Here is a 17,152-nt window from a genome sequence, read left to right on the forward strand (position 1 = left end):
ATGCACCTCATTTACACAGTCTCAAGAGATGGGCATGCAAGAGAGAGACGCGCACGTGAGCGAGAGACCCTTTTTTAAATAATCAATTATTTGTTTTAACTCATTCTCGCCAGCCATTTTTTGAGAAGTTGCCCGCCAGCATTTTTTTTTGTGATTATCACAAAAGTTTCACAAAATGCCTTCCAGCTAAATTTTCTTCTAAAAATATCTAAACATACAAATATATCAAATAAAAAGAACAGACCCTCTGCTTTCAAACAAACAATAAACAAACAAACTAAACGGTAAAAAAAAATAATCGGATCTCTTTTTATAATCTCTTAAATATGGGTATTTTTCTTAAAATAATAAAAATATTAAAAAGCTGAAAAAATGCACTTTTGTGAAGGAATTTTGTTAGAGATCAGATTTAGAACGATTATCAAAACATACACAGAGTTTAAAATAAGTAAAAAAACAATTAGCTTCAGTTTTTTTTAGGGATGCACCGAATCCAGGATTCGGATTCGGCCGAATACTGGGCTTTTTGGCGGGGTTCGGGTTCGGCCGAATCCTAGATTTTTTTTCCACCGAACCGAACCCTAGGCTTGCGCTACTGGTCGACGTCACGCAGCCGTTGATTACACACATCGGGTGCTGACGTGGAGATGAGCTTTTTCTTTCGGTCAGCTGGACACACCAAAACTTTTAAACACGGCTGAAAACGCCTTGAGGACGCCAAATGCCAGCTGTTTTTCAGTCGAGCGCTTGGTCGCAGTGATGCTTCAGCTGTGAGCCGGTTGGTTGCTGTGGTAATGTCCCGCCCCTCCTCCACTGTAATTGGACGGCCGTGTGAAGACTGTGACATTGACGAGCGGAGCTTCTAACTCAAAGTATATAGTTTTCAGCGCGGAGCTGCTTGCTTATTGGAAAAACGAGCGTGTCGCAACGCATCGCTTTCATTATGCATAGGCTTATGGTAATTGTCAAAATAGTTTTTCCAACTTGTCATCCTGGCATAATGTACAGTTAAAATTAAATAAAATGAAAAATACACTGCTGTGGACGTTTTTTACTTCATTAATGTGTTTTACTGTGTTGGAATAAGGATGCGAGTAGGATTCGGTATTCGGTTTCGGATTCGGCCGAATCTTAAACGGTGGATTCGGGATTCGGCCGAACCTAAAAAATCTGGATTCGGTGCATCCCTAGTTTTTTTATAAATTGAGTAAGTGCGCCATCTAGTAGATAATCAGATATTGCAGATTACCATAAAAATTCATCAAGAACACTTTTTTATGCAAATGTATTCTCTTAATTGACAAGATAACTTGCCAATGGCAGGGAAAGAGTTAATGCATCGATGTAGTTAACGTTAACATTAACATCAGCATCAGTAAACATAGCATTGCAAAAATGATTATATTCAACAGTCCTAATGTGAATGCTGTCATGCAGACCCAGGAGGGCACCGGGGTACCAAACCCGAGACTGCCTGTCCGAGGTGGTCCGAGTATGCTTACCTTGCGACTGTAAGTCAATTTGTGTAAATGTGAAAGCAGCTCGTACTCATGTTTGCACTTATCCAGGAAGTGAAGTAACCTGTGCATGCAATTTAACCAATGACAACATCATTAGTTTCCACAATTCATGACTGGAAGTACTAAAATATCTGCATGATGCAAACAGGATGGACTGGAGGTGCAAGTGAAAATAAACAACATTTACAAGCAGCAGAAAGCCACCTTGAATAGTCACATTATGTTTTACATTCTTTGGTAAGTGCGCATTGGTGATGACTTGAGGTCGAATGCAAGAGCACCGGGGTTCATTAAAAACAAGTGTTTGTGAAACCAGACCAACTCTGTGTGGGGGGAGTGTCACCACAAATAATTGTACTTCGGTTCGGACCACAGCAAACCTGCCCAGTGTAAAAACCACCTAAGATTGTATGATGCAATATGTGTTAGATCACATCTAAATAATGAAATGTGTGTTTGTAGGCTGCTAAAATGGCCAACTATGCCAAGTGCCAGAGACTCTGCAACCTTCTGTTTGTTATGTTTGCTCTGGTTTTCATCAGCTCCAGGCTGGGAGTTTATCCTGTGTGGTAAGAAACATCTTTCTTCTTTCCATATACACGTCAGTAACTATGATAAGTGTTGAGCGCTTAAATAACGCAAATACTGCTTCTCCAATATCTTCTGATGTTATATCTAAAATGCTCTATTTGATGCATTTTTCATTGTTTTAGGTTTTGATACCTTCAGTCAGTGTTGCCGAGTAATAGTTACTATGGCTACAGCAGTGATGTTGAGATGTGGATCAGTTTAGAATAAGCATGAATATATATTTTTAGTATATTACTAATTCATATTAATTTAATTACAAAAAATAATTTGGTTTTAATAAAGCAAAAGGAATGCTCTGGGTTTAATACGATTTAATCTTCAACAACATTGATAGGGATATAATGTTGATTGCAACAACGAAAAACAAAGACAGCCTGGCATTTACGGTACACAAAGCCAAGTAAAGTGATCAGAATCCACCGTTTCAAAAGTATAGCCACAAAAAAAACTGTACATCAAAATATTTTAGCCTCCTACAAAAGTGATTCCACTTCATAAATGGTGATTGACTTCACCTTAATAAAAACGAAAGATGCACCAATATATCGGCCTATAACTGGTATTGGCAGATAAAAGTGTATTTTTCCACTATCCGACATCGGCTGATTGTTTAAAGAGCCCCTATTTTCCATTTCATGATTTTCCATTTCTTTTGGCGTGTAAGTGTGTGTTAAACTTTAACTTCATGACTTGCCCTTTGCTGCAGTTAAGTAGCGTTGCACAAAAAGACTGCACGTCGTGTCTTAAAGGAATAGTCTACTCATTTTCAATATTAAAATATGTTATTACCTTAACTAAGAATTGTTGATACATCCCTCTATCATCTGTGTGCGTGCACGTAAGCGCTGGAGCGCGCTGTGACGCTTCGATAGCATTTAGCTTAGCCCCATTCAATAAAACGTAGCGCTTTTCTGGGCGGATTTGAAGGAGGAACTATGTTTTGTGGCGTAGTGGCACTTTTGTGAGTACTTCGACTCGGCGCAGTAACACCCTCCCTCTTCCATTATGAGAGTGAGAAGGGGAGCGGACTGTTCAGGCGAGTCAAAGTACTCCCAAAAGTGCTATTACGCCATAAAATATAGTTCCTCTTTTAAATCCGCTTGGAAAGGCGCTACGTTTTGTTTTGTACCACCAGGCTTGCTCGTGTGGCTGCTCGTCTTGAATGGGAGAAATGTTGATGTGTTTGGTCACTTCTAGCTTTGTCTCTAAATGGTGCCATTGAATGAATGGGGCTATCGAAGCGTCGCAGCGCGCTCCAGCGCTTACGTGCACGCACACAGATGATAGAGGGATGTATCAACAATTCTTAGTTAAGGTAATAACATATTTTAATATTGAAAATGAGTAGACTATTCCTTTAAGTAGTCCATAATAAACCTATTGCTTGCATTTAAAATCAATGAAGTGCTCACTGCTGGTCTTTTAGCCGCTATTTTGTAATACATTTGGGAAGATAGACGACAAAGCCCTGCAGGTGAAAAGTGTGTTTCTAGGTGAAGAGAGATAAGCTGCTTCAAACTATAGCTGTCACATTAATAATCTGATTTCTGTAGAAAAAAATGTAGTCTTGACTGAATATTTATACATATATTCATAGATGTAGAAGAATTATATAACGAGAGAAGCATAGTAAGGCACTATCTTTGTAACACTGCTTTGAAACAACACGAGGTAAGTATTGGGGATCTATAAGAGATGGATTTTAAGCTTTTTAAGTTCCCCAAAAGCTAATAAATGATTGAAAAAAACACAACTTGTACAACAATAAAGCAATAAGCCCCAAGAAGCAGTGGGTTACCAGTGCATTTTATAATGGCTAAAGGCCGTTGTTAGGCACGACGCGAAGAAGAGTGCCTAAAACCCCCTTAGCTGTTATAAAATGCACTGCTTTGCGGGGCTTATTGTTTTTATAAAACGGTTACTTCATATGCAGGATTTCATCAAATAAAACAGAAATAAGTTGTAACTATATTAGTACAAATATTACTCTTCCGCCAAGCAAAGTAGTTCCTCAGAATCAAGTGTGACTGCAACAGAGCGTAGTTCCCAACCAACACAGACGCAGCAAAGACACAATGAAAATATAATTTAAGGCTGTGGTGTTTATTTTATAAATCAACATTCATCTAATTTATACATTAACATTTATATTGTGCAACTGTTAAAGTGATGATCAAATATGCTTGGAATCATGCTAATAACTCTTTCCCCGTCAGCATTTTTTTTTTTAAGTTGCCACCCAGTTTTAGTTTAATGCCTTACAGAAAAATGATCTTCTTAAATAAACATAAAATGATATTTTATATTTTAGAACAGACCCTCCTCTTTCAAAAATAATAGAGATAATTCCATTTTTGTGAAGAACTTTTGTAAGATATCAGATTCAGAGCCACAATCAAAACTTACACTGTGTTTTTAGTGTTGAGTGAATGCGTCAGTGGTTAAGTTGGGTAAGATCGCTACCTAGTGAAAATATGAATTTAAGGTAGGATCTCCTCAGAAAACGTTTTCTCTTTATTGATGAGATGACTCAACAATATTTATTGACATTTATCTGGATATTGCCATTAATTGTGTAATTGTAGACAAATAAAAATATGATTAAAGACTGTGGTGTTTATTTTCATAAATCAGTACGCAGCAACAGTGGCGCAGTGATACTTATGTAATGCGGTCTGAACCGTGGGGTTACCGGGGTATTTTATTATGGCTTAGAACTTGTTTCAACCAATCAGAATGAAGAACCAGAACGGGCCGTTTTATAATGTATAATAAGCAGATAATAGTGTTACTAAATTCGAAACAAAAAATGTAATTCAAAATTTTCCTGTATCGTCTTACGCATCGCAGCCTTGTATTGGGATACGTATCCTATCACAAAATTGTTGGCGATACATAGCCCTAATGTAACGCAGTTCAAAGTTAAGCTAATGTCAGCTAAACTCCTAGGAGAAACCCCATGGGGAAAAGTCTTAAGACCGACGGAAAATTAAAAGTTGCGATTTTCTAGGCTGTATGGCTATAGGAACTATACTCCCATTCCGGCGTAATAATCAAGAACTTATCTCCAACTAAAACCTTTTTTTGCTACAACAAACACACGGATTGTAGGCAACATTTTACTTCCTTGAGCTGTTGACATGGACACGACGGTCATTATCATAATTACGCTTCTGACTCACAGCCTGTAAGTAGTCTGTGTTTTCAAATTATGGTAAGGCCGCCACATTTCCAGCACACACTTCAAGTATTCAGAACTCATACTGTGTGTTGAATTGGGTCACAATGACAACAGAATTACAATTCTAGGATTTCACAACATAATCATTTAAAACAAGGAGTAAAAAGCAAAACTATTGCTATCTCTTGGTATCAATAGAAGTCATTTAAAGTAATTGAATATCTGTATCGGCACAGACATTTTGTATCTGTGCATCCCTTATAATAATTCATGCAAGCCATTTAAAAATAATACTTTGTTTTACTGGCCTGTTTCTTTTATTTGTAAGGTTGATATTGTAATAGTTCATTATTTTTGTAGCAATCACCATTATGCTTAATTTAACACAATTATCTAAATTAACAACGTTACTCTTCATTCATACATGATCTTAAAGATCACCATTACATAAACAGTGATGAGTATCTGTGGTATCTATACAACAAGGCAAATGTTCATCGGAGGATTTAGAAAGCTTGTCTTCCCAGATGGTGTTTAGTTTTATAGTGTCAATATTTGTTGCCGTCTAAAGATGCATAATTTCTCAGCAGAGTAGATGAAAGGCTTTGATAAAATCGTTTAATCTCATGATTGATTCACGGGGGATTTAAACATCACATACTCTACATTAGAGAAAAGCATGAGTTTCTGATATATGCAAACCTTGTTTTAGCTAAAAAAGAAACCAGAAAATATATTGACTGTTAATTACTGTATGTAAATGATTGCTGGATTACACTGTGTCATGTGTACAGTTTATTAGGGCTGCGAATTTTAATATAGTTGCCAACGAATTTCATTATTATCGATTAGTTGGTCTGTGACATTTCGGCAGAGTTCTGAATTGGGCTACTTTTAAACTCTTTTTGCAGGTCATTAATAGTCACTAATTTAGTGCCTTTTTAGCTATAATAAGTGAAAAATCGAACTGTGTAATATTTATGTTTTTATGTTTGATGTTTTTATGTGATTATAGTTGATTAATCGGAAAAATAATCGCCCGATTAATCGATTATGAAAATAATCGTTAGTTGCCGCCCTACAGTCTAGCACTTTATTTTGTGCTTCAGAACGGCTGGTGTAAATTTTGTCTTGGTATTTTCTTCATAAATCATTTAGAGATTCTGGTAAGACTCTCCTCCTGTAAGTGTCTGCAGTGGGTTTTGAGTGGTTGAGTGTGTTTTTCTGATGGCATTAGTGAAATGGATTAATGGTGTTCAGCCTGCAGACGCTTCACACCAGGAATCAGCCAGTTGGTTCATGACCAAACGTGAACACTTTATACATAGGGTGGCCATTCCTGCCAGTTCCGCGGGACACGTCCCGAACATGTTTTCGGGTTCGTTCTCCGGAAGTGGCGTTGGTCAACCGCATACGTCATCAAGGTTTAATATTTCGGGTTTAATTTCAGAAAAGCAACCGTTAAATTTCAAAGTAAGGATGAAACTACAATGATTGTATGTCTTAAAATAAATAAATCTTAATTTTCTAATGTATTTTAACTGAAATGTGATGACGTATGCAGTCGAGCAACGGGACTTCCGGAGAACGAACCCGAAAACATGTTCGGGACGTGTCCCGCGGAACTGGCACGAATGGCCACCCTATTTATACATCTCTGTTCTTCCTCAAAGTAATGTAGTACAAATTATAAAACAGTCCAGGAGACTTATTTATAAAGCGTGCGTACACACAGATTTGATCGTAAATGCGCAAAAATCCACGACAAAGTCCATATTTATAAAAAGTGTCTTTGACGTGGAAAAGTGCTTAGCGTCTGAGCAAACATACACACTTTTGCTTGTCCGATTGCTGCAGGTTTTTGGAAACAAGCCATTCTTGCTGCTCAAAAAGGGTTTGAACATTGCAGGTGGTCTTTTATATGTCGATGACATTAAAGCAACACTAAAGAGTTTTTTACCTTAAAATAACATTTCCAAAAAAGTTTCAGTCGTTCATCCACTCGAAACAGGGTGAACGGCACTTTCACATTCGTTTTGCAGCCCTCTATTGGCCAAAACCGCACTTAAGAAGTTTCCAACCATCGGGTTGCGGACCTGTAGTTCGAGTGAAAACTACAAAAACTTGCTTTACGGCAGACCTACAATCCAATCAGAGCCAGCTTTGCTGCAATAGGCTAAATTATTTACGACAGTGGTAATGGACAATTCCGCTTCCAACCTGTAGGGGGAGAAAAGAGCAAAAACTCTTTAGTGTTGCTTTAATTAGGCACCGTTTAAAGACGGAGATCTGAAACTGCTCAGTTCCGCACAACTTTAAGATTATTTTCGATTTATAGATTTCACATTTAAAAGAAATGTGAAATTATTTATTCTTAGTGAAGTTTTCCGGACGTTACGGGTTTTTCACGCCTGTTTATGTTGTTACTGCTGAAACCCTCTATACACACACAATGGTATTTAATGTTCAATGTTTATATTGTATGTTTTCTAGCCAATCACAGCCTGTCAACTTTATTTATTACTTGCTCAATGTTACACTGTTTATATTCATTACACCGGGTTGTCATTGTTTGTGTTTGCTTGCAGGATTTTAAACAGCACTGTGTTTGAGAGCTGGGAGATTGTTGGGTTGTTTCCGTCGTGGTGGGTGTTTAATCTGCTGTTGGTGATGCTGCAGGCCATGCACATCTTCTGGTCGTATCTTATAGTGCGCATTGCCTGCCGGGCCATCTCCAGAGGAAAGGCAGGAGACACTTTATTAACTGTTTTAGCATATGCAAAAAAATGTGTTGATGAAATTGACCTTGAATGTGATGTATTTCGCTTTTAATAAAAGGCAAAAATCTATGGTTTTTTTTAGCATGGTTATAACTAATGGGTACTTACTCGCTAATTCTTCCTTTTGTGTTTTTTTTTTTTTCATTTCTGTCTTTATTGCTGCTGTCCAAGGCAGGGAAATGGAATCCTTTACATGTAAGTTCAAACACAATTAAAACTAAATACAGAATATAAATTTCTGAATAATTTTCTTTCTAATAATAAGATATGGCTCATGTTACTGCTTTAAGTAAACTAAAAGATGTTTGCGACAATGACATTAGTGCCCTGGAAAAAACAATACAAAATCGATTGGTATGCATTACAAATTCCATTATGAATAATCACCCGTTTACCATAAAAAAACATTACAAAATTCCTTTATGTAGTGTGTTTTGGGCTTTATTTGAATTGTGTTTAATTGGTTCCCATCCATTGGTCAACAACCCACCAATTTAACACAACACATTAGCAGTAAAGGCCAAGGGGCAACCATCCGGCCTCACTCTTGAATCCAACAATCAAGTTACATAAACTGTAATTCATCGACTGGCCACTAGAGACAGGCACTGAAGGGAGTCAATCCCATAGATCCATTATGTTAAAATGCCCAACTTTACAGCAGAAAAAAATATGTTTACAGCCTGGTTATGGTCTATATAGCTAATTTTGCCCTTTCAATTTATTATTTATAGGATTATTTTTAATTTCATTAAAAAATTCAGATAATTTACTCACCCCCATGTCATCCAAGATGTTTATATCTTACTTTCTTCAGTCGAAATGAAATTAAGTTTTTTTGAAGAAAACAATCCAGTCTTTTTCTGCATATAGTGGACTTTAGTAGACCTTAAAGGGACACTTCACTTTTTTTGAAAATATGCAATGATATTACGCAGACCCGGTGATCAGCTGAATGCATTCCAAAACAGTAAAATTAAATGTTTAACTATAGCGGAGCTGGAAAATGGGCATATTTTCAAAAAAAGTCGAGTGTTCCTTTAACGTTTGCAGTTTCAATGCATGATGCGCCAGCATGACCTTACGTTTTACGTAATCCCATCAAAAGGTCACCCATGACGTTTTCTAAACTACTGCTCCAGTGTTTACAAGTGTAGAGAAAAAGGACCGTTCCGACGTTGTTGTATGTGGAATGATACTAATTAACATCTTTGTGTCAGTTAAGTGTTTAAATGGTCCGTAAGTGTGCCTTTTTACATGTGTAACGCTTGACCTTTCAACTTAATACTTAAGGTCGCACTGGCGCGTCACACGGCTAGTGCAAGACGAGAAGTTGTGGTTTAAGTTCTTTTTTGGCAAAAAATGACGATTTTGCTACAAATTCTTAGTATTTTTGGCTTGTTTTCAGTAAAAATATCTAAAAATTCTTAAAGGTCACGTTTTTCCTGATACCATTTTTTAAACCCTAGTTAGTGTGTAATGTTGCTATAATAGCATAAATAATACCTGTAAAATGATAAAGCTAGATAATGGTAAATCATCTGGATTTTTATGAAAGTGGAGTTATCCTTTAATGTTAACTGTGAGGGGGTGATTTTTTTTTTGTAACTCATCCGTTTAAATTATATTAAACCTTAACCCTTTAACTGGCGCAGCCCTTTTTGAGTTGGGGGTTGGTGAAAAGGTGATATACACCTTTAAATTAATATAACTCTGGCTTTTTTTTTTTGGTCTAGAAGCCTAATTTTGGTAATTTTTGGTTTTAAAGAAGACACTTCAACGTTTTTTAGGGAAGTGTCTAGAGGTGAAAATGTTTTTTTTTTTAAAGCAGTTTACATTTATTTGTAATAAATAAAAATGCAATATAGTATAATTTTTAATACATAAAATTGTCAAAAAACTGGTTTTTGTTAGTGAGCACTTTGTGCTGGTTTGCTTTGAGGTTTGCTGCATACTTGTGTCACAAATTAATAAATTACAGTTACTGCATTATTATTACTGCTAAAAGGTTTTGAAATATGAAAACTACATTCTTAGACCTTTCCAACAATATATAGTTTGTCGTGATAGATTAACATTTACATAGAAAATATTGAAATAAACGTAGGTGTCCCGCTCACGGGACAGCGCCAATTAACGGGTTAAAGTTCTAATAATAAAGGGCGTTGCCACTTGAGTGGATTGCTGCTGCTTTAACTTCTGTCAAGCTTGTCAGGCTTGGTTTCGGCATGCTTCACCCATGCTCCACCTCTTTGCCCATTCTTGGAAATCTGAGAGTGACACGTAGTGATGCTCTGCCAAGATGGCGACAGGTAGCTCCGCCCAATTTGGGCTTCAAAAATGCTCTGCAGAAATCTACGGGTGACGTCACGTCACGGTCCATGTTTTATACAGTCAATGGTAAAGACCCACAGATGGCCATTGTAGTTTCCATTAAATCCAATACAGATCCCATTAAATCCATTAGAATTTTTGTAAAGGTTTTCAAAATGTATCTTTTATTTGAACATTATCTGAGTTGCTCTATGAGTCCCATCTGAATTAAGTCTTTAATAGTCTTTTGTTTTCGTGCTGTACTCCCATTCAATTTGGCCAACCTTCACATTGATCTGCTACAATGAGGTGTTGGGGTTAATGAGCGAAAATCGTTGTGAAATGCCAGAGGCCATCATTTAGTGTTGTCACCCTTCTTCAATTCAGAGTCGATGGGTGTGAGAGATCGCAGACAAAAGAGAGAAAATTTAGCCAAAACCGCTGAAATATAAATGGCATCCTGTACCGACATCAGCTAGTGTGGGACTCTATAAAAACATGTTATCTGTGTTGATCTTTCTCTCAGGTGTCAAAGGATGACCGCAGTGATATCGAGAGCAGCTCGGATGAAGACGAGGTTCCGCCCCGTCCTCAGAAACATCACAGTAATGGGACAAACGGCGCCCACGGCACCAACGGCTACCTGTCCCCGTCCCCATGCCCGGATGAACACTAACCGTCATGGACATTTCACTGGGTCCCAGCCACAAGATGGTACCTGCCTATCTGCTTTGTGTCAAAACATATATGAACATTGCCGATCTAATACTGGAAATTCTCAAAAAATGTGAATGCGGTTTTGTTCAAGTCGGTTGCTTTTCATCATCCCCCCAAATATTTTGGCTTTTCTGGTTTGATCATTTGCTTTAGTTTCAGTGGTTGGCACTCAGTTAACAACGCACCTTTTTTAGATTCAGTGCAACTTTTCTCTTTCAGCAGGTGAACGAAAACGCCGTTCTTTCTTTCATAATCACGTGACTGGCGTGACGTGAGCATGCTGCAGTTCTTGTGTTTTCTCTGCCATCATGGGAACAGTAGTTTTCTTAGATTCCTGTCTTTCGTATTTATTTATTTTTATATCTATAATAAGTTGTCGTTTTTTGTGTTTGTCATTCTTCAACATACAGTACACAATCCATTTACACCAACAGGTCAGCGGTGCCGGATGCCCAAACTAAACCATTCATCATGTTTCCACCTTAACTCTTTCACCGCCATTGACGAGATATCTCGTCAATTAAGAGAAAACGCTTCCCCGCCAATGACGAGATTTTCTGTCTTTCCGCAATACCCCTATTATCCACCAGGTGGCCCTTCCGCAACTTTTTAAACCCGGAAGTATTGGCCTATGGCAAGCAGCTGCATGTCCGTGTCTGTTTTAAAGATCGCTCTGAATGGGATCTCTATGAAAAGTCCGTCACAAAAATTGAATTATCTCTGCTTTTTGCTCAAAATGTGGTGTTTTTGCAGAAACCTACCCATATTCAAAAGCTGATTACAAAAGAACCACTGAAGGTAGGATGAAAGTTTTTTTTGTTTGAAAGCAGAGGGTCTGTTCTTTCATTTGGTATATTGTATGTTTATATATTTAAAAAAGAACATTTTCTGGAAGGCATTAAACTTTGGTGAAAATCATGAAAAACGCTGGCGCTGGCTGGCAACTTTTTTTAAAAACGCTGGCGGTGAAAGAGTTAAAGTTATTTAACCTGCCTGATTGAGCAAAGACACACAAACTTTACACAAATGCTGTTGCATTCAGCTTTTGTTTTGATCACTCTGTCACATTCTCAGCATTGCCACAAGAGGACATACAGTTGTGTATACTTGTGCTTTGGCATTAAACCTGCTGTAAGTAAACCAAAAACCAGTAAGGTACAAGGCCAGTGAGCAGGTTAACATAGATTTTTCAGAATACAAAACAAAACTAGATTGCTCTGATTATAATCAACGGGGGCTGGGTGCCACAGTGGGCTCAAAGGGGTGCATTGTTGCCTCATAGCAAAAAGGTCCCTGGTTCGAGTCTCAGCTGGCCCGGATAGCTCCGGGTACTCCCACAGTCCAAAGACATGCAGGTTACACTGCAAAAATAATAAATAATACATTCTTAGTATTTTTGTCTTGTTTTCAGTAAAAATATCTAAAAATTCTTAAATTAAGATGCTTTTTCTTGATAAGCAAAACTCGCCAAGAAAATAAGTCTGGTTTTAAGACCAAAAATGTCAAATTGGGGTGATTTTGTGCATTAAGCACGCAGAAAGTCTGCCAATGGGGTAAGCAAAATTTTTATTGAATTGTTCTTGAATTTAGTGTTTAAGAAAAATGTTCAAGATTTTTTTGCTTACCCCATTGGCAGATTGTTTTGCTTGTTTTATGCACAAAATCACTTAAATTTGATTAGTCATTAACTTGACTACCAGTTAGTGGTGTGACGAGACATTTAATCCACAAGACAAGACACGAGATGAGATTTTTTCATTTTTTAAAGATTTTTTAAGAAATCAACAATTTTGAAATGTTTTGTCCCTAACAATTTTTTTGCTAATTGATAATGAAGTAATTTGATATTTTTTGGTAATTAGAATAGACCCAAGTGAGCAATAATCTTTAAAATTACATAATAATAATTATGCAATAATAATTGGTTTAAATAAAGTATCAAAACAAGTAAACACATTACACACTGCAAAAAATGATTTTCAAGAAAAAAATTCTTAGTATTTTTGTCTTGTTTTCAGTAAAAATATCTACAAATTCTTAAGTTAAGATGCTTTTTCTTGAGGAGCGGGATGACCCAGGAAGGTGGGTCTAGTTTTTAGACCAAAAATAACACATTTAAGCAAAAAATCCGCCAATGGGGTAAGCTAAAATTTTCTTGAATTTAGTGTTTAAGCAAAATGTTCAAGATTTTTTTGCATTTTATATTTTTGATCTAAAAACTGGACTTGTTTTCTTGGGTCGTTTTGCTCATCAAGAAAAAGCATCTGAATTTTTAGATGTTTTTGCTGAGGGCGGGACGGGAGTACTAGGAATTTTTTTTCTTGAAAATCATTTTTTGCAGTGCAGTAATATGTAGCCTTTGTAATAAAAACAGCATTATGTATTATAACAAATGCCTGCAGGGGGCGCTCACTTTAGATGCTTACTTTTAGCCAAACAACGTTTAAATCCTTTAATATTTGTCCAATTCTTTACAATAGAAATTATATAGCCACTGTTATTCTTGAGCAAGAACATGCAAAGATAAAATCATGTAAAGTCAGAGTTTGGGCCTCCTATAAACATTGAGGGACCCCCTATGAAGCACAAAAACATTTTTTTTATTAAAATACTACACTGTAAAAAAAACTTTGCTGCCTTAAAATTCCTCGTTAAATCAACTAAGATTTACAAGTCATGTCAACAAAGATGAGTTGTCCCAACTTATAAAATATAGTTGAGAAAAGTCAACTTAATTTTATAAGTTATAACAACTCACCTGTAGTTATAACAACTCATCTCTAGTCAAGATAAATAATAGAAAGTTGAAATGACTTGAAATGAAAAATTTTAATGTAGCAAAGTATTTTTTACAGTGAACATGAATTTTAAATTCTTGTACTGCGCTGCCACAAAGCTTTTCTGTCCATTTTTTGTCCCAATTTCATAATAAACGAATCCAAAAGATTTCTGCCTGAAATAAATGTAAACTACAAGTCACGCTGTTTTCTGGAGGAATTGACAGATTGTTAGATTTAGGATAGGGGCTTTTAAAAAATTATTCTCAAAACTATAATTTCACATTATTTGAGGGGTAAAAATTTTTTTTAAGTTAAGAGTAATTTGGGGTTTCTTTGATTAAAACATTGTTCTAGGACCAACAGAAATGGTGCTCCAGGATCCTATCTTACCTTGTAAAATCACGAATGACAGGGGGCTTAGCTAGGGGACCCCCATAATCTTTGACATAATTCGAACACTGATGAGATCTGTTCCTGTGTTGATCATGATGTGCTATATTTGTTAGTGAGCAGGTTATGTAAACTGATCTCTCGGAAGTTTGCGCATAAAATGTTCGCTTATTTGAAAAAAACCCAGTAATAATACCCAAACCTGCCCCTAAAAAAGTAACTTCGCAGAAAAGCGTATTCATACAAATTAGCCACTTTATACAAATTGCCATGAGATTTTGGTGTATGGTTCTGGCACGGGTGCACGGATCGCTCGAACGTGTTGGTGTAAAAGTGTAACCATGTTTTGAAATAGCATAGCAAGTCATTTAAGAGATTTTAAGTCAATCATTCATATGAATCACAGTATACACATATAATAATGATTTATCACGAAGTGCTGGCCTTCCAGACCAAACATATTTTTACAAGTACATTGATCATGGGAAGTCATAATCCGAAAGAGATAAGAGAAGTGTTTTGTTAAGTCTTGTCTGCGGAGAACGAAACTATATATGCTGCTGTTTAAAAAAACCAACTCGGCAACATTTTCCTGGAAAGTGTTCAGGTGGGATTTGACTTGAGAGACCTGTAAAGTTAAGCTGTTTATCAGACGTGTAGTCGTGATGCTATGGAAGTGTTCTGATGTCACAAAGTTTTTTGTCGTGATGATTTAGTCATATTTTTGAATAAATATTGTGCATCTTTAGGCCATCATCATGAATACGTTTTTTTTTTTTATCAATTATCAATCAGTTATTGAAGGTACAAATATAAAGTTTTTAATAAGAAGCATAGTGAACAAGCACTTTGTTGAATAAGCTGCAAACACTGGTATGTTATTATCATGACGATGCCTGTTTTTTTTTTTTGTGATTTTTATTTTTTTTATTTAAGTTTAGATTGTGAAGAGAATCCACAGTTCTCCTTCATTTGTTCGATTATCATTCAGTGATGTTTGTGTTGGAAAGGTGGAGAAACGCTACAGCCAATTAGCCGTCGTCTTATTTGCACTCAGACAGGTTGCTGTGTTGTGTGGTTTACATTTGATGTCAAAAAAAGGCAAGGAATAAAATTGAATTCTGCCTTTGCTGCAAACCCGATTATCAGCAGATCTAATGAATAATGTTGCCATGTATTTTAAATAAACACAAATGAAAACATCTATGTGTGGGTTTATTCTTTGAGCGTATATTGAATTTATGATTTATTATACATTTAAGGGATAATAGTCTGCTGTAAGTCTCTTTAAAACAGCCAAACACTCTCAGAAAAAAGGTACAAAAGTTGTCACTGGGGCAGTATCTTTTTAAAAAGTATATTTTTCTACCTAAAAAGCACATATTTTTACCTCAATCGTACATAGGACATTTTTAAAGGGGCCATGACATGAAAATCTGACTTTTTCCATGTTTAAGTGCTATAATTGAGTCTTCAGTGCTTCTATTAACCTAGAAAATGTGAATAAGATCAACCTAGTTACTTAGTTTTGGTAAACCATTCTCTGCAAGCACATGAAAAAATAGGATGTTGAAATGTGGCTCTCCTTGTGATGTCATAAGGAGCTCTTATTATAATAATACCGCCCCTTAATCTGCACTATCCAACCACAGCACTGCCATTTAGTGCAGAGAAAAGCACAATTGAGTTTTAATTGCAACAAACTATCATCATTGTGATCAGTGTTTGAATTTCATCAGCTCATTTGCATTTTAAAGGACACACCTAAAACGGCACATTTTTGCACACACCTACAAAGTGGCAATTTTAACATGTTACATTAAATTATTTATATGGTATTTTGAGCTAAAACTTCACATATGTGCTCTGGGGACACCAAAGATTTATTTGACATCTTAAAAAATCTTGTGCCAAGGCCCCTTTAAAAGGTACCATTCATTGACAACTTTTCCTAAATCCCTGATGATGAAGTCCAGACATCAAAAAATATCAGTTTATTTTTTTTTAAGATGAGGGAAACGTGCATGCATTATGGACGTTATTGGGAGACAACATAGTTTGTAGGAATTCTGTGAATTAAAATGTACAAACCAGAGGAAATAATACCCAACAAATGGAGAACGGACCGCTCTTCAAAGAACATTTCATTTTTGTATGTGCAAATTCTCCGTTATGCATTTACATTTTACATTAAAGGTTCATTGTGTAAATGTTAGGATGACCTCTTGACAGAAATCCAATATAATATACAAAACTATATTATCTTACTCTATTGTTTTTATTACCATAGAATGAGCCGTTTTTATCTCCATACACGCGGGTCTCCTTACCGTGGGTTCACACCAGCCGGCGTTGGATTTTACAAAATCACGTCTACCGTGTCTAGTTTGCCGCTTGAACAGTTTGAGTTTACTCGCTTCATTTGCGTGTGAAATTCTAGTAATCGAGACTTTCAATTTGTGTCATGGGAGGGGCTTCTACGACTCCGCTTGCTTTCTGTAATCACGTCACTACTAGAGCAAGCTCCTGATTGGTTAACGCGGCTCATTTTTCCGTCAAAGTAAAAAAAGTTAAACTTGCGCGTTTTCCACGGCAACGCTCAATTCACGCCATTCCCAAACTAGACACACGAATAAGATGGAATTACGTCTACTGTGCCGCAATAAACGCCTCATTCGCGCTGCGAGACCTCCAGACGCGCTTCAACGCGTCCAGAGGTGTATAATACTTAAGTATTTTAGTTACATTTTCCAAGCATCTATGCTTTATCAGAGTGTTTGTCTTGAGAAAAAATTTACTTTTCTTTACTAAAAAATTTTCACTATATTCTAAAGCATAAAATCATACTGTGTATTCATTATATATTGCATATTAAAATTT

At 36.4% G+C, this 17,152-nt stretch overlaps 1 protein-coding gene across 1 annotated transcript in view; it reads left to right on the plus strand.

Moving 5' to 3' along the window:
- Nucleotides 1–15,474, plus strand: part of cers6 (ceramide synthase 6) — a 58,119-nt gene extending 42,645 nt beyond the window's left edge. The window contains exons 8-11 of the mRNA XM_055215147.2: nucleotides 1,983–2,089; nucleotides 7,881–8,037; nucleotides 8,244–8,267; nucleotides 10,912–15,474. Coding sequence (XP_055071122.2) covers nucleotides 1,983–2,089; nucleotides 7,881–8,037; nucleotides 8,244–8,267; nucleotides 10,912–11,061 — 438 coding nt within the window. The 3' untranslated portion in view covers nucleotides 11,062–15,474. The remainder of the gene's footprint in view (nucleotides 1–1,982; nucleotides 2,090–7,880; nucleotides 8,038–8,243; nucleotides 8,268–10,911) is intronic.
- The last annotated feature ends 1,678 nt before the right edge of the window (nucleotides 15,475–17,152 follow it).

The sequence above is a fragment of the Misgurnus anguillicaudatus genome, chromosome 17 (assembly GCF_027580225.2).
Source record: "Misgurnus anguillicaudatus chromosome 17, ASM2758022v2, whole genome shotgun sequence".
NCBI lineage: Eukaryota > Metazoa > Chordata > Actinopteri > Cypriniformes > Cobitidae > Misgurnus > Misgurnus anguillicaudatus.